Source organism: Onychostruthus taczanowskii, unplaced genomic scaffold (genome assembly GCF_017590055.1).
Source record: "Onychostruthus taczanowskii isolate IOZ18803 unplaced genomic scaffold, ASM1759005v1 scaffold81, whole genome shotgun sequence".
Taxonomy (NCBI): domain Eukaryota; kingdom Metazoa; phylum Chordata; class Aves; order Passeriformes; family Passeridae; genus Onychostruthus; species Onychostruthus taczanowskii.
This window is the reverse complement of record NW_024506002.1, coordinates 3,592,293-3,609,463: the sequence shown is the minus strand read 5'-3', so window position 1 is coordinate 3,609,463 and position 17,171 is coordinate 3,592,293. Positions and strand designations below refer to the sequence as shown.

The 17,171-nt window shown below is 54.1% G+C and overlaps 1 protein-coding gene across 1 annotated transcript; it reads right to left on the bottom strand.

Annotated features, from left to right (window-relative positions):
• Window positions 1–294: 294 nt before the first annotated feature.
• Window positions 295–5,281, bottom strand: LOC121346481 (nuclear pore glycoprotein p62-like). Its single transcript, XM_041424337.1, has 9 exons — window positions 4,942–5,281; window positions 3,730–4,115; window positions 3,037–3,147; window positions 2,526–2,657; window positions 2,248–2,355; window positions 1,698–1,806; window positions 1,402–1,546; window positions 903–952; window positions 295–780 (listed from the first exon to the last, which is right to left on the bottom strand). Exons 1-9 carry the CDS (start codon window positions 5,235–5,237, stop codon window positions 642–644), a joined length of 1,476 nt encoding a protein of 491 aa, XP_041280271.1. The 5' UTR covers window positions 5,238–5,281; the 3' UTR covers window positions 295–641.
• Between the last annotated feature and the right edge of the window lie 11,890 nt (window positions 5,282–17,171).

The window sequence follows — 17,171 nt, the reverse complement described above, 5'->3', positions numbered from 1 at the left end:
TGCAGGACAGAGAAAAACATGCAAGCAGAGTGTTTTTGGTAAAACTCAAACAGTAACTTCTGAGCAGAGGTCTCTGTCAGGCAGAGCAGGAGCATTCAAGCCCAGAAGGGACAGTGCCACTGAAGGTGAGGAGGAAGATTCCTCCCAAACCCCTGTCTCCCTTGGATCTGCAGACAAGCAGGAGAGTGAAGGACTTCCTGCAAGGATTTGTGGGAACTGAAGGAAGGAGCAAGCCTGGATTCAGGATTCTCCATCTCTTGAACCAGACAAACACTGCCTTTAATTACCCTGCCATGATGCATCTCTAAAGCCTTACGAGGGACTTGTGCCACACATAGTTCCCTGGTCTCACCAGTGCTGGCACTGATGAACCATTAACTTTCCAAGATTATGCCAAAATTAGTAACCTCTTCCCAGACAGCTGATTACACCAATATCCAAAGAGGTTTTCATGCTGATTCAAGGGTCTCCATTCACTGTTCTAAAGAGTAAATTCTTCAAAGTTGCCAAGCACAAAACAGGATTAACTATCTGACAGCAGCCCTGATAGCTCAATCCTGTCTCCCATCCCAAGCCCATCTCCTGCTGACTGCTGTGAGCACAGGCCCGTGCTCATCCCCCATCCCCAGCAGGTCTGTGCCTCACGTCCTCTCCCGTTCCTCATCGGCGTGCTGCAGGTAGATGGTCCCGCTCTGCTCCTTCACAGACTCCTCCAGAGGGGTCAGCAAGTCCTCCAGCTCCTTCTGCTGGGACAGAATGAAGTCCAGTTCCTGATCCAGTCTGCAGAGAGAAAGTGCCAACTGCTTCCCTTTCATGTTGCAGACATGGCAGAGCTGTCCCACAACCAGGCAGGAGAAGGCAGAGAAGAAATAAAATCATTTCAAGTGCTCATGGTCTCCTACCTCTTCTGGTCAACCTTCACCTTCTCTACTTCTCTGTGTAGGGAAGTAATCTGGAAACAGAAGACATTTCATTACACCTTGAAAACAAAGAAGTCAGCTGTCCAAAGAAGAGAGGTGGGAGGGAGAAAGCAGAAGAGAGCAAATTCTGTTGGAAACAAGAGATGGCCACAGAAAGATTTACAGACGCAAGATGGAATAAGGGAGGAATGATCCTGCCTTATTCCTTATAGCTCTTCCATCCCAATGATGGAATAAGCTTGGAATGATGTCCCCTAGGAGAACTTGGTGTCACAGAGCAAAGGCACTGAACAGACTGGCAGCTCCAAGGCCTAAAGGCCAGAACAGACACACACAGAGAGACTGAAAAGCACCCGGGGGAGCTCGCAGCTGTGTCTCTCACAAGCACAAAGCCCCTTGTTGGAGATGCCTGCTGCAGCTGTAGCAGAGCCCTTGAAGGAGCTAAGCAAGCAGAACGAGGTTCCAGTGGAGGCCCCCTCACCTTCTCTCCATTCTCTATCAGCATGCGGTCCCAGGCATTGACCTGGGTAGCCTGATGCAGGAAGTGCTTCTCTTGGTCTTCCAGTTCCAGGCTCCACTTGTTGATCAAACTCTCCAGCTGGGCATAAGTCATCACTGGGGGGGCACTGAGAGGAGTGAGGGGCAGCACAGGACACGAGGTCAGGACAGACAACCACCACAACGCTCACTGATTTCCCCTTCCTCCCCCAGACCCAGCCTGAGCACGGCAGCTGCTCCTGGCCAGGCAGGAAAGGGTCAAGGGTAACAAAAACCCACCTGGGTGTGGTGGTTGTGGTTATGGCAGCTGTGGAGGTCACAGCTCCAATGGCACCCGTGGTAGTCAATGGCTTCAGATTCAAAGGAAAGCCCGAAGCAGAAGTAGTCCCTGCAGGAAGAGCTTCCAGTCAAGCAGCAGAAGGGGACACAGCTGGTACCTCTCAAACAGAGAGCAGCTCCAGGGTGCACTGCCCATGGCTGCAGGAGCTGCACTGGATCCCCATGAAGGGAACAGCAGCAGATCTACAGCAGTCAAGGAGGGAATGAAAACATCCCCAGCCCACAGCCTTGTGAACAGCCCCATGTTTTACTGCTAGAACCAACAACTGCCAGCACACCCAGCTCCTCCCCTGCACCTCTGCAGTGGATGAGAGAACTTCTATGTTTTCACAAGGAGATGGAAAAGGGTCAGAAGAACAGAGACTGTGCTGTTTTCAGTTACTTGAGGGCTTTACAAGTCACAGCTGCTGTGACACGGCCCTTTTCACCCGGACAAAGCACTGAGTTCAGTCACCTTTCTCTTCAGTGACTTTCAGCATCCTGTTCCTACCTGTGGCAGTGCTTGTTGTGGCAGCCGTGGTTGCAGGAACCTTTAATCCAAAGCCAAGTGTCCCCAGACTGGCTGCTGTCCCAGTGGAACCAGTGGAGGTGGCACCCACTGTGAAGAGAAGACAGCATGAACAGGTTGCATGAGCCATGGAATGCAGGGCCCTTGGAAAAGCTGTGCCCAGCCTGCTCCCCCTCCCCTGCAGCAGCAGCAGCCCCAGGCAGCAGCAGCCTTGCTGCCCCTTTATTGCCCCAGGGACAAACCTGCCTGCAGAGACTCACGTGAGAGGCCCGTGCTGCTGGAGGAGGCTGGGGCTGAAGAAGTTGCCACAGATGCAAACAAGGAGGGCCCCGTGGAGCCCAGCACTGAGGTGGTGCTGGTGGTGGAGGCCGTGGTGGCAGCAGTGGATGTGACTGCAGGGACAAACAGCTCCAGGTGGACAAGCAGAGCACACTGAGCTCCCACCCCCTGCACAACAGCCCTGCTGGGAGGGTGACACCAGCTGCCCAGCCACACCTGGATCACGGTGCCCCTTTAATATTGTGTCTCCCTTCCCCTGTGCCCCCCAAACAGGCACAGAACAGGATCTGGCATGTGGGACACAGTCAGAACCACAGCACACACTGTGCAATGGCTCTAGGAGCTGTCACAGATCCCACTGCCAGGGCAAACCCACAGCCCTCCCCACACCCCAGTATAAGATATTTGTCTACTTCCAACAGACAGCTATTGCCAGGAGGAGAGCAGAATGCCCAAATCCTTAAGGAACTGTTTTCTAGAAGAGCTTCCTACCTCCCAGCTTGGATCCAAAGGACAGGGTGGGTGCCTGGCTGGTGCTTGTGGTCAGCGTTGCTGTGGTTGTACTGGTGGCTGCTGTCGAAGGCTGTGCCCCAAAGGTTAGACCTGGAACCAGAGCAAAAGGAAAAGATGGATTTCCTTCCTAGAGCCTGAAGAGCAATTGCTGCCCAGCACTGCAGGCCCTGGCCAGGCCTGACACAAACACCTCTGGCTCCAGCCCCTCGCTCCACTCTGGCCCAGCACAAGGCAGAGGCTGCAGAGCCTCTCCCCCACTGCACCCTCAGATGTGCCCATGCCAAAGGCTCCAGCCTCCAGCTGCCCCCCAAGGCTGTGTCACAGCACATGTCACAGCTGAGACAGCCACAACACACAGAGCACCACCAGACAATGTCGGAAGGGTTCAACCCACACAGAGTAACACCAAACCACCAGACAAGTCTGCAAGCATCTGCTCTTCTTGTTTTCAGCCCAGCCTTTTACACCCTGATGTTGATGCACTGCCCCTGTGTGCCCTCTGCTCCCTTTGGTGGGTGCTCAGCACCCCTGGGCACTCCATGGCTCGCTGCTGTCAGTGCTGCTCACAGCTGTGCCACTGGGGATGAGGCTGGGCCAGCCCGTCCCAATGACCCCAAACTGTGTGCCTGTGTCCCAGCGTGACATCCCACAGCCCCCAGGCTGCTCACCCACCTGTGGGCTGTCCCCCGAGGCTGAAGGGCGCTGCTGCCGGGGTGGCAGCTGCCAGGGTGGCCGTGCTGGTGGTGGCAGCAGCCGCGGGGGCCGTGCCGAAGCTCAGCCCTGCCGACGTGGCCTGCGGAGCCGCGGTGCCGATGCTGAACCCGCCTGTGCCCGCCTGAGCCGTGCTGCCACTGGAGAAGGTGAAGCCTCCTGTTGTCCCAGAGGGAGCCGTGCTGCTGCTGCTGCTGCCAGCAGAGCCAAAGGCAAAGCCAGACGGGGCTGCTGCCTGACTCGAGGGTGTGCTGGCTGCCACAGGGGTGCCAAAAGAAAAGCCCCCCGTGATTCCAGGAGCTGGAGTGGCAGTGCTGGCTCCAAAGGTCACTTTGGGAGTGTTTGCCCTAGGGAGGAAAAGAAAAGAAAAAAAGCAATCCCGCTTGAGACACACATCCACCCAAGTACACAGCTGGCTTTCTCCCTGACCATTTGCTGACAGCAGAAACCTCCTTCCAGAGAGATGCACACCTGGCCAGGCTTGTGTCCCAGTTCTGACAACAGACTCCATCCAGCCGCTGTCACCTGCCATCCCCCCTTAGGGCTCTTCCTACTGACTGTCCCTTCATTACCCACCCCGGTGCCACAGGGCATTTTAGGGCAGCACACGTGCAGCTGCTCCTTCTCTCAGCTCACCGTTTCCACTCCCGCTACACAAGGCTGCTTTTTTCCTGCTCGTCCCCATTTGAGCTCCCTTCCCACAGCTCCCATCTGGCAAGCTTTGCCAGCAGCACTTCTGCAGAACCGCTCCAGAACTCGCAGCCTTTGCTGAACGGCAAATCCCTCGCAAAGCGCCGGGAAAGCATTCCGAGCACTCCAGATTCGGGTCAGAAAGCACGAGACGTTTGCTATCCGGCAGCAGAGCCTGAGCATTTCTGTGCGCTCGCGTCTCCAGCCCAGTTCCAGCCGGAAAGGCGGAACATCTGCTCGCCCGCAGCGTGAGCGCTGCCCATGCAAGCACCGGCCGGGGCAGTGCCCGGGCTCGCGGGGCACCCGCCCGATGAGCGATCACCGCAGGGGCTGGGAGAGCCGGGCACAGGGGCCAAGGCTCGCTCCGAGCAGCTTTCCCCGCAGAGCCCAGCACGACAGGACCCCGCTCCCTCCGTCCCTCTGCCTGTCCGTCCCTCTGTCCCTCTGTCTGTCCGTCCGTCCCCACCCGGCCCCGGCTCTCACCCCAGCGGGAAGGCGGCGGCTGCCGGGGCGGCGGGGGCGGCGCTGGCCGAGCCGAAGCTGAAGCCGGAGGGCTGCGCGGCCGTGCCCGGCCTGTTGAAGGAGAAGAGCCCGGCGGGCTGGCCGCCGCCCGCCGCCGGCGCCGCGCCGCCGAAGCTGAAGCCGGTGGAGGCGGGGGCGGGCGCCGGCGCGGAGAAGGAGAAGCCGCTGGTGGCCGTGGTGGCGGCGGGGGCGGCTCGGGGCGCGCCCAGGCTGAAGGCGCCGCCGGGCGCGGCCGCCCCGAAGCTGAACTGGCTCATGGCGCGGCGGCGGCGCGGGCCGAGCTCCGGCGGCGCGGCGGCGGCTCCGCGCCCGCGCGCGCCGCGATGGCGTCACCGCGCCCCGCCCAGGACCGCCCTGTGCAGCCATTGGTCATGGCGGCCGCCACTCGTGGGCTCTCGGCTTCGATTGGCTGTTGAGCCTGAATGGGCGGGGCGTGTCGGCGTTGCTGTGGGGACGGGAGACGCGACTGCGGGAGCGGAGTGCGGGACAGGGGACAGCGGGCTGGGACAGGGGACACGGGAGCGGGGTGCGGGACAGGGGACACCGGGCCGGTGTGCAGGACAGGAACACGTACCCGCCAATACACGTCTCGTTCAAACAGGCAATATTAGGAACTTTCTTTAGTGCCTGCTTTCTTTGATCACCGCCTGACCTCTTTTTTCCTGTTTGAAGTAACAGCCTTTCATTCCAGAGGAATCTGTCCATTTCAATTAGGTAATTTTTAGAGAATTGGATGTGTTTTACTTAAATTGGCTGATTGGCTTACATTCCAATGGCAAAACTTCTGATAGAAAAATTAATTTCCTGTTGAGAACTTCTGACCTGTTGCAGAACATGAAGTTTTGCTTCCTTACCAAAAATTTCAGCTCAAATGCTAAGCAGGAAGAACTGCTAGAGTTTGGACAACTATCTGGATATTACTGCAGGAAAATTTTTTTCTCTGATCAACAAATTCCAGGGTGGAACCAGTTCATATACCTTGATGGCTGTTAGCTGTTGAAGTTCAGCATTCCATAAAGCCAGATAAGATAGCCTTTATCATCAAGTAGAAAGGAAGCCAGCTGGCTCTGGAGGCCAAGAAGTAAAATTTTATAACTTAGAAACCAGATAATAAAGGTACTTCTCAACAGAGAAGGAAGCAATGTCAAAGCTAGCAGTGTTGTAGAGGATGGGGACCTATGAAGATGTTGGAAAGGTCAGTGAAAACACCTGTGCAGTACTTGTGGCTGCCAGAAAAATGATAGCTACATTTCTGTTCTAAACCCTACATGCCGGATTTTTACCTTGTGCTTCAGGACACCAACGCAAATGGACAGTGGTGCCTAGAGAGAACTTCTCCTAACACTGTTTCCTTGTAACTCCTGACTGTGCTGGTGTCTTCCCTTGGAATCAGCTGTTCCTAGCGCTCTGTGCTGCACACAAGGGTTAAACTGCATTTCTCTGTGCACTCCTCTGGGATTACCCCACCTTCTCAGGTGCCCTTGGGTCAGAGATACCAGGCTCTGCAAGCAGAACAGTGCTGAGGACTCTGCTCCACTGAGGTTGGAGGTATCAACAAGGTCAAGTTGACCTGCATTCCATACCAAAATCGCTCCTGTGGAGAAAAAAAAGACAGGTTATTGTCACAGGGACTCATTCCTGAGGGGAACAGAAGGCCCAGTGTATGCACATTGGAAACAAGGACGGTTACACAGGAAAAATAGGGAGACGCTGTTCAACATTTTATGTGGCCAGAGCTTGATTAGTGTTCAAGCTTGCCAGCGCTGTGAAAGACAGGAAAAAGGACTTGTTAAAACATGCTAACAGCAAAAGGAGGTTCAGAGATAACATCAGTCTACACTTTATGAGGCCAGACACCTCACAAGCAGGGACATGGACAGAGCAGAGATGTTTAATGCCTTCTTCACCTCTGTCATTAGCATCAGATGGGCCCTGAACCCCTGGAGCTCTGTGTTGGAGGACTGTGATGAAGGCCACGATAAACTCCCAGCCACAACTGAATGTGTTTGAGGCTTGCTGCTCCAGCTGGATGCACATAAATCTTTGGGGCACGATGGGGTTAATCCCAGGGTACTGAAAACGCTGGGCCTGTCATCACAGGATCTCTCTCCATTATTTTTCAAGTCTTGGGAGCCTGGGGAGGTCCCTGCACACTGAAAGCTGGCCAAAGTTCTAGTTTTCAAGATGAGCAAGAAGAAAGACCCTGGTATGTACAGTCCTGTCAGTCTCGCTTCAGTGCCTGGTAAAAGAGAGTTATTTTTCTGGGCATTATTGAAAATCACTTGAGAGACAACACAGTCTTTTGGCTTCCAGCAAGGAGCAGGTTTCTGGCTGAGAAAATTTCTCTGGATAAGTCTCTCATTCTTTTTACGTTTCGGAATGGGGGGAGGGTGAGAGCTGAGTTTATTTATAGTTGTATGTGTGTTTGTGTTTCCAACTGCTCTCTTTCACGCTGCAGGAGCCCTCGGTGTCCTGGCAGAAGGAGGTGACCCGCTCCCACACGGTGGCACTGCTGGCCTGGCTGTGTCCCGCACGTGTCCCCACTGCCTGCCCAGGGAAGGGTCCCTCAGAACGGCCCTGTGGACCTTGGCATCTCACAGAATCCCAGAATCGTGGCCCTCTGCCGCTGGTTGGTGCATCACAGAGCTATCTGGGTCACCTTCTGCTCATCCTTGCGGGATTTTGGTGAAGGGGAAGGGTGCTGGGTCAAAAGAGCACTGAAAAAGCCGTGTGGGGAGAGCAGTCCTGCTCATCCCCCGCTGGCTCGGGCACTCATGGGGCCAGAGCCCTCCTGTTGCTCCTGTTTTCCCTCCCTCAGCTCCCCCCCAGGCCCCTCTTGTTTCTCCTCACTGCTGCCATTCTGAGCCACTTTTCCAACAGAAGCTCCATCAATGCCTTTTCCCTCAAAGCCTGTTCATCTCTCCCAGCACCCCTATAACTCCTCCATGCTCTTTTTTCCTCCTGTGCTTTTCTTTGTGCCCACATTCCTTTCCTCTTTGCCCAGTGCTGCCTTTGAGGCCTGGGCCAGAGCACAGACTGGCAGGTGGGGTGGCCTTTCCTTTCCTGAAGCCAGGCTTTGGATTCTCTCATAAATGGGGCAGGTATCCAGGGCTCTGTCAGGTGCAAGGTCTGGTTGTGTTTCTGGACAAACAGCTGTGGCCCTGCAGGGCCAGCATGGCTCTCCTGTGGCCATGCTGGACTCTCCTTGTGGCTAACACCCTGCCTGGCTCGGGCTGTGCTTGGTTCTGGCCCTTCCACACCGTGAGGCACTCGGCCATCCGTGGGTCTGATCAGCCCACGCAGCTGCTAAACTGGGTCCCTGCCTGTGTTTTCCTCCGGAGCGTGACTGTCTGTTTGTTAAATAATGTAGCGACACGAGGTTCCTTGAACTCAATTTATCTTCCCGTGTAGCCATGGGAACAGCCGGCAGGGTGCTGACGCCGGGCTTGCCTCAGATCTGCTGCAAGGCCCTGCCTGAGCCTGCCTGAGCCCTGCTCCTTCCATCCTCAGCTGAGGCTCTCCTGCCCGGCAGCTTCGCTTCTTTAGGCTCGTCTTCTTTGACTCTTCTTCTTCCAGCAGCATGGCTGTGCTTTAAACCTGGGAAATGTCGAGGATGATGGGGAGTTTGCAGGAGGATGAGGGGTTTGGGAGAAGCCAGATTGACAGAGGGGAGAAGTTGCACCCAAAAGATGCAACTCCCTGTGCTGCCTGCAGTATGTGGCTCATGGAAAGAAAATAAAGGCAAGTGCAAATAGTTCAATATTGCTCAAGCCTGAGCTGGTTTCCAGTGCAGAAGCATCTTGAAACCTGATTTCCTCCTTTTTACCTTAAAATGACTGGCTCCAAGGAGCTGAGGAGAGCTCACCCTTACAGTCACACATTCCCTGTCCCTCCTGAAGCACATTCTCTCGCCCAGGCCCTGGGTATGGAGGAGAGGGTGTGTGGGTGGCCAGCCCAGCATCACTCCTTTGACTCAAACTCTTCTTTTTACCTGGAAAGGCATGAGACCATGTGACAGAAACCAGTGCTTAGCTGATATCACCAAACGTGTGCTGTGTGCGTTGTCTGAGAGTCAGAGTTGAGCAACGCAGTGATGTGGACAGAGATCCCCCGTCCTGCATGCTGAGGGTTGTGCCACATCGTTTCCCCCAGGGCTGCACTTACAGCTTACCACAGAAGGGGCTTTCTCTGTTGCTACTGCCGGCAGAAAGTACATGTCTGTACAGCTGTGGGGTTTTTTGCAGTCTGTAGGACCTGTGTCTGTGTCTACCATTTCTGATTTCCTGCTTGGTTGAATCCTGTTTCATTTCCAGCTCATCTTTTGAGATTTCAGAGCTGTTTCTGTGACCTCTCTTGACTTTTTCAGATTGTATTGTTTACTGTGTTTCCAGGTCAGTGCTGCAGGTGGGACACTTGAGATCGAAGGTATCTCCCTTATCTCCCTTCATTCATGGTTTGTAAAACCTACATGGAAAGTAGCATTTCTTACCTTCATTCATTGTTTGGTGTTTTTCTTCTGACACCTCTCCAGCCGGTACTCAAACCACAGGCCTACATCCCAATCACATTCAATTTTCAGTAGAGCTGTTGAGGAGATTGAATCTGTACCAGGACATTGCATTGAGCCAGAGTTTTACTTTAGCAGCGTTTGGGATGCTTGCACCAGTTTTTATGGTTGCATGAAATATATTTTCTGAAGTACAAAATAGCCAGTGATCTTGGAAGCATCCATGCTTCTGACCATTCTGGGAAGTTTTATCCCAAAAGCCAATCATCCTTTGAAACATCTACCCTGGGTGGGTGAAAAGACAGACCTTTATTTTCTTCTCCAAAGCTGCTTCTAAAGCAGGAAATGTCCACACCTCCTTCAGACTTGATCTCAATGTTCTTCACGGCACATATGCGTAATCTTAGCTGCTGCTGCTCCTCCTCTTTGCATCTTTTTTTATTCCCTCCCATTTAAGTAGCTCTATGATCTGAACTTTATCCCTAACATGCTTGACCTTATTTTTCAGAAGATTATTCACAGACATCCCCAGAGTTTTTCATAGCGTGTGTCAAGCCCTTGGGCTAAAACCTGTCTCCTGGTTTATTCCTGCCACCCAGGGAAAGGAGAACATGTTTGAGTGCTTGTCATGGTTTACCCCCAGCCAGCAACTCAGCCCCACGCAGCCGCTCACTCCCTCCCCGCCAGTGGGATGGGGGAGAGAATTGGAAAAGTGAAAGTGAGAAAACCCGTGGGTTGAGATAAAGACAGTTTAATAACTAAAGCAAAAGTCATGTATGCAAGCAAAGCAAAACAAGGAATTCATCCACTGCCTCCCATGGCAGGCAGGTGCTCCAGGAAGGCAGGGCTCCATCAATTACTTGGGAAGACAAACCCAGAATGTTCCCCCTTCCTCCTTCTCCCCCAGCTTTGTGTGCTGAGGGTGATGCCTCATAAGGTTTGGGATATCCCTGGGGTCAGCTGGGATCAGCTGTCCTGGCTGTGTCCCCCCAGCTCCTCCCTGGTGAGGGTGAGGAGCAGGACAGGCCCTGGCTGTGTGCAATCCCTGCTCAGGGAGAGCTCAAACACCCCTGGGTTATCAGCCCTGTTCCCAGCACAAAACCAAACCCAGCCCCACAGCAGCTGCTGTGAAGGAAATTCAGTTTGCCCAGCCAAGCCCAACGCAGTGATGTGGAGAAAACAGACACTCAGGAGTTGGTGAGAGGAATGGGCTTTGCTGAATGAGGAGGTGGTGAGCAAAGGCCAGCTTTGATGCAAGCATCCATCAGCAGAGATCCATGAGCCTATGGAAGCATTCAGCAGCCTGTGAACAGCTAGCAGGCTTCATATTCTCACCTCTCTGTGTCTGACATCAGCAGCAAGATAAAAATATATGCTCCTTACAGCAATACATGGGTCTTCTGGCATTTCTTGAGCTGATTTGTTTTCTCCAATGTGAGGAAATAACACACCAAGTAGTTCTGTGATGGAGCGTTTCCTAAATGGATGTAGCTTGGCAAGCTGCAGCTATTAATTTTGCTTGGATAAACTGGTATCAGAGTAGCTGGGTTTGAAACTTGGCACTTCTCTTCTGCATCTTTCAAAACTCTCTCGAGGATGCCTGTGCCAGGAATTGCTGCCAGAGTAGTTTGGGGGATTAAGTTGTGTAGTGGAGATAAACACATATTGGAGGTGAGGAGGTCAGAAAGGCATCTTCAGAGATAAGGATGTTTGGTAAAGCCTTCTCCTCCTAGAGCTCCCAGTGCCCACTGTGCCAGCACCATGCTGTGCCCCATGAAGTCCTGGAACTGCAGCCAGCAGCCCTGGCAAGGCTTGGGGGGACCCAGCCTATCCTGACCTTGGTCCCAGCATTGGAAGGGGGTGTGCAGGAGCAGGCAGCAGTGCAAGGAGCTAGGGAAGAGCAGTGGTGTGTTTCCCCTAAGCTCATGCTGCTGAAGGCACTGGGGCTCTCTTCATCCCCTCACTGAGCTGGGAGCTTTAGTCCTGCATTTCCTGGGCAGCCTCCCTCTGCTTTGCAAAGATCTCCCATGGGAAAGGGTAGCTGCACTCAAGGACAGTTGAGGGAAACTTGTCTCCTCACATAAGACTGGGCTGCCTTTGCACTGTGTTTTGCACTGCTTATTCCCTTTTATTCCCCATGAGGATTTTTTTTTTTTTTTACTTCAGTACTGAAGTTGGGTGGATTAGCTGCATCTGCTTGTGACCTGTGAGGTAAAACAGTTTTCAGCTGCAGAATCCCAAGGCAGAAATCAGCCCCTTGGCACACTGGTCATCCAGCAGAGCAGAGAGATGGGACTCCCTGAGCTTTGGGAAGGAAGCCATAACCCCCAGCAAGACCCTTGTTTGTGAGCAGGCCCTGGGGTGTCAGCCACAGGACACGTCTGCCCAGAGAGGTGGAAATTTTTTGTGTGCTAGCAGGATCCTGGCAGCTCCCTCGGCTGGGCTATGGGGATTTTGTTCTGAGAGCCACTTCCAGGGGCTTTGCCTTGCAACAGAGGGTTCATTCCCCTTGCTGAGGATGTCCCTGGACCCAAAGTCTGCTCTCCTTGTCCTGAAACAAGGAGCTAATTGGTTTTCTCCCTGATATGTCTCCCCTGCCACCTCCCTGGGCAGCACGGAGGTGGAGCGAGCCTTGCCTCAGCCAGCAGCCAGGTGTGGGGTGAAACATCCTGCCAGTTCACAATCTGGAAACATTAAAATAAAGAGTATTTGGGAAGGGCAGAAGGCTGAGGAGGAGGTACTCAGTTGTGGGAAGATCAGAGGCTCCAGTGGTTGGTGAGATGTGTGCCTGGATTCTGTGGCAGTGGGAAAGAACCAGAGACAAAGAGCAGTGCCCTCATTCCTGTAAAAGTGTACTGGAATAGTTCAAAGGGCATGCCAGCATCACAGTGGTGCATCCAGGGATAGCTGAGGTTAGCCCTTAGCTCTGTCTGCAGAGTCTCTGAGCTTTTCTATGCCCCAAAAAATACGAAGGCTGAAACTGTGCCCATCACCTCAAAAGGAAAGAGCTAAAAATGTGGGTAATGAAAATGCATCTGTTGGAGAAATCTTGGGAGCACCTGCCAGGTAGAGCTGGTGCTGTGGGACTTTGCTCCAGTGACCTGAGAAACCTAGAGAGACAGCTTTTCTGGGAAAGCGAGTTTGAGGCAATCATGCTGCTTCTGACGTGAGTCTTATTCTGCTTTCAGCCCTTTTTAGCAGGTTGGACATCCCAGAAATAGAGGGTGTTGTAAGTTCTGTGAAAAAAGACACCTGACTTGGGGAAAGATTAGCTTGCCAGTGTGGGAAAAACTTCATTCAAAGCACACCCTGAAATCCTGGGTAGAAATAAAAGGCAGCCCCAAACTGACTGGTTTCTCTGCATATGGGGAGATCTGTTTCTTCCAGACTCGTGGTGCTTAGCAGGGAGCATGGAGGGGCTCAGCTGTGCCTGGGGTCTGAGCATCTTCTAGGTATGAACCTTTGTTAGCAGCTGCCAAAATGCTGGTGCCCTCAGGCACGGAGGTGACAGATGGCAGGGATTGCTTGGGATGACTCTCTAGACTTGCTAAGGGGGCTGCAGCTCTGTTTGTCCATGTAAATGTGTTGGGGATCCACTGGTCTTCCTCTCTTCTGTCCAGCGTGGTGCTGTGGAACCATCACAACTTATCTGCAATTCTCTACACCAGTTCTCCAAAGCAGACAGACTTTGGCAGATTTTGGAGATGGAGTATGTTTTTCCAATACTTCTGTAAAATCTGTGGAAGACCTTATGTTTGTACCACTATAGAAGTATGCCTCGCTCACTGAATTGGTGTGGGTTCTACTAGAAAGCCCTTTTTTGCTGCTACAGATTGCAGGTACATGAGGCTTGCTGAGATCACTCACCTGAAGCTCCTCCAGTAGAGATTAGACTCCAATTATTATGGAACAATCTGATTGTGATGTTAATGCAACACCTGGAAGATCAAACCTCCGTGTTCTCTCCATGGATATCAGCTTTTCTGAGATAAACACCTTTTATAACCCTCCTGATAGATTTCTGAGCTGTTGTTCAAACAGGAAGGTGCTTTCTAGCAATCTCCTCCGGTGCACCCAAAGGCCTCTGTCCCCTGCAGTGTCATGGAGTTCATTCTGCCCTCATATCTTCCTTCAAGACCGAAAGATCCTTTAACGTGCCTTTAAACAGGTCTCACCTGGGAGGCTGTGGACAGCCATGAGTTTGTGCACCTTTGTTCCCTGATGGAAGGTGTTCTCCAAAGAGGAGCTTGTTCCTCACCTCCAGTGCAAGGTCTCCCAAGAGGACCAGAAGAGCTGGGCACCAACAGCCTGTGTTGTCTGCCCTGACTCCAGACAGGGCCACCCCCACGGCTCCAGGAGGGCAGGCAGCCTTTGGAGTGAAATGTGAGTGCAACTGCCAGCTGAGCACCACAGACACCCAGAGGTGAATCCATGAGGCTCTTTCCTGGGCTCAGGGGCAGGACTGGGGCAGGGAATGCCTCTCCCATTCCTGCCAGTGTGCGACTTGAGCCCAGCCTGGCAGTCAGGATTTGGGGTGTTTGGAGCAGCCCCTTTTGGTTGTGTATCCTCTGCTGCTCCTGAAAAGGCTGCTGCAGAGCCATGGGCGATCTTCCATATCAGCCCTGGCTTGCTGAGGGGCCAGGAGGCTCTGACACAGTGTGGGAGGCAGCTGGGAGTGTGCTGTGGCTGGGGAGAGGGTGGAGGAATGTGCTGGTCCTTTCCAAGTGCCTCAGCCCTTCAGGAACCTGGCCTGAACCTCCTTCCCCCTCCCATCTCTCCTATCTGAGCAATTCCTGGGGGCTGTGGGCAGAGATGAGCCCTCCCAGCACGTGGCCTGATATTCCCCAGAGAGCTTGCATGGATTATTTGCTGCTGCTTCAGGTCAGCTGTGCTAGGCAGAGACGAGCAGCGGGTTGGGAATGCCAGAAGGAGCTCTGCTTGCCTGGAGGGCTCCAGGGAGGCAGGAGGTGTGTGATCCTGGTGGGTCTAGGGAAAACTTGTGCCCTTTTTCACCTGGGCATCCCTGCCCAGTGCTCTGCACGAGAAGAGGCTCTGCTTGCACCTGGGGCAGTGCTTGGTGGGCAAGGGCTGGATGCAGGGCCCTTGGAGATGGGCTGTGTTGCTTCCTCTTTGGAAGAAGTTGTGACTTTCTGCACATTTCTCGTGACCAGCTGGTGAGGTTGCAGTCCCTGATCCCGGGTTGGGGTGTACTGAGTGTTTATAGTGCCTCTATCACTTTTGAAGATAAGGGCACATTATTTTATTGCCCTGTTCCTTCCATCGAGGCATCATGCAGAGGGGAAAGAGGAGAGGGGAAGGACTCATTTCCTTATGGCAGGGGATTAGTCACTGCAGCCTGGCCCTCCAGTGAGGGCTGCAAGGCTCCCCACTCCACCACACTGGCTGTGAGGTGGGGGCTTGAGATGGAGAGAGCCCTTCCCCACCCAGCCCTCTGCCCACTCCTGCTTCCCCCATCGTGCCCTGAACTTGGCTGTGCTCCCCTGTGCTTTTCTTGCAGGGAATCCTGGAGCACCCTCAGCTTTTGCCACTGAGCTGGTGAGGGGCAAGAGCCTCTGAGGGGCTGGCTCTGTGCTGGCTGGCTGGGCTCCATCCCTTCACTCACGCTCACCATCAGCAGATCTGCCCCTGGGGCAGTCTGGGTTCCTGTTCTCCCTGTCCCTAGGCTGGGTGACATCCAGGCTGCCCTCAAGAACCTGCTTTATCAATAATGAGGAGCATGGCTGTTGCGTGATGCAGAGATAACCATTGCCATCACAGCTGTGCACCCAGTGTCCTCCCCTCCCTTCCCATCCTCCTTCCCAAGTGGAAAATCTGTGTCAACCTGCCTTGCCCCGTAGCCAGGTTTCACTTTGTTGGGTTCATTCACATTGAAGGCCAGGGAAGCTGGAGGGGAGAAATGTCCCCCTCCCTGAACTCACCCACTGCTTAATGCAGGGGCTTCCCTGTGGCAGGGCTGGTGGCCCAGGGGCCTGGGGAACTGGTCCCTGTTCCAGTGTGATGGTGTTTCTGTACCCCAGCTCTGAGCTCTGCCTGCCTCTGCCTGTGCCAGCTGCCTTTCTCCTTCTGGGGGAAGCTTCCCTTCTGCTCCTTGAATTAAAGCATTAATAAGCCCAGCATTAATCAAGATCTGAGCATTTCAAATGCCCCTTTGTTTAATTAGCACAGTCTCTGCTCGCAGACAGGAGTGGGAGGCGAGGGGCAAGGACCCAGTGCCCAGGAATTCCTCCTCTTTAAGGTGTGATGTTTTGTGCCAACTATTTTCTCTCCCACTCTCTCCACAAGCTGCCCAGAAAAAAAAAAAAAAAAAAAAAAAAAAAAACCAAAAAAACCCCCGAAAAAACTAAAAGCATTTATGGACAAAGGATCCTCAGAACTTGCAGCATCTCCTGGGAGGCTGCACCAGCAGGTTAAGCCTCTTGCATGCCCCAGGACACTCTTTTCGCCAGGGCAGGAATAAATAAGTCAGCTGGTCCAGGATTGACTCTGTGCTTTGTGCTTTATCCCTTGGCCATGGAAATGGGGTCACTGGCCTATGCCTGGAGATCCACCTTGGTTCCCTTCAGCGAGTGTCACCCTGGGGATGGGTCCCTGTGTAGCTCCTTGCTCTCTGAGGAGGGGAGAAAGCGTGACCCATCGTTATCAGGAGCGTCCTAACCCCACAGCAAACATGATTTCACTGGAGCAAGGGTGATGGTGGTGACGTTTGAGTGGGGACCACAGTCCCTTCCTCTCCATGGCCTAATCTAAATTGCTTTACGAGGGGTCAGCAGGTAGACCAAGGTCTCCTGCTCCCTGGGGTGGTCTCTGGGTGGCCCTGTGCTGTGGCACAGCAGAGCAGGGGTTCTCTCACCTGGGGCAGTGGTACAGCAGATGGACTAAAATGTTGCTGCTTGTTGGTGGGCAGTGGGGCCAGGCTGCCTGCACCTCCTCTCCTGCCATGGCCTGGCATGTGCCAGCATCCCCCAGTGCCACCAGCAGCCTGTGTGGATGTCCTGCTGCAGTTCCTGTGCAGGGCTGCAGCCACACAGCCTGTCCCTGCACAAGCTTGGCTCCTGCCTGCCCATCCCTTGCAGTTTTCCAGTGTCTCACTGGTGGCACTTTCTCCAAAAACAGACCTTCAAGGACCTCGGGGCTCAGGACCTGCCTGTGGGGCCTCTCTGTAGCTGAGCTGGGCTGCTCAGATTCCACCACAGGCAGAAGCTGCCCGTGGTCCTTGGGACCATTATTTGCCCAGGAGTGCCCGTGCTCACTGGGATGGGGATGTGAGAATGCCAGGGCTGCCCACCACCTGGGGACTTGGGTGTGCCACACACAGGGGCAATGAAGCCCCCTGTAGGCACCCCAGTCTCATCACACCTGCACTCCTAGAAGCAAGAAGGGCTGGGGAGACAGAGGGAAGGTGCTACCTGCTATTATCCCACAGGGAGCTCTGCATGTCCCTGCTGGCACCCTGGCACTAGTGGTGCATGGCAACCTCCCAGCGTGGTGCCCAGGGACAAACTGTGCCAGGGAGTGGCCCTCCTCCCCCTCAGCAGTGCTCCCACCTGCCGGGGCTCCCGGGTGACAAAGCCATCAGCGGTGGGGTGGGGTAGGCAGGCCAGAGCAAGGGCCAGGGGCACCTTTCACATCTTAGCCCCCTTCACAGCCCCCTGACGGCCCCTCG

Bases quoted from the DNA above. Each gene is read 5' to 3' on its own strand.
- LOC121346481 (XM_041424337.1), bottom strand. From the start codon at position 5,237: ATGAGCCAGTTCAGCTTCGGGGCGGCCGCGCCCGGCGGCGCCTTCAGC. The intron at 4,116-4,941 runs GTGAGAGCCGGG...TTTCCTCCCTAG, and splicing joins GCCGCCGCCTTCCCGCTGGG to GGCAAACACTCCCAAAGTGA. The intron at 781-902 runs GTAGGAGACCAT...TTCTCTCTGCAG, and splicing joins GTGAAGGTTGACCAGAAGAG to ACTGGATCAGGAACTGGACT.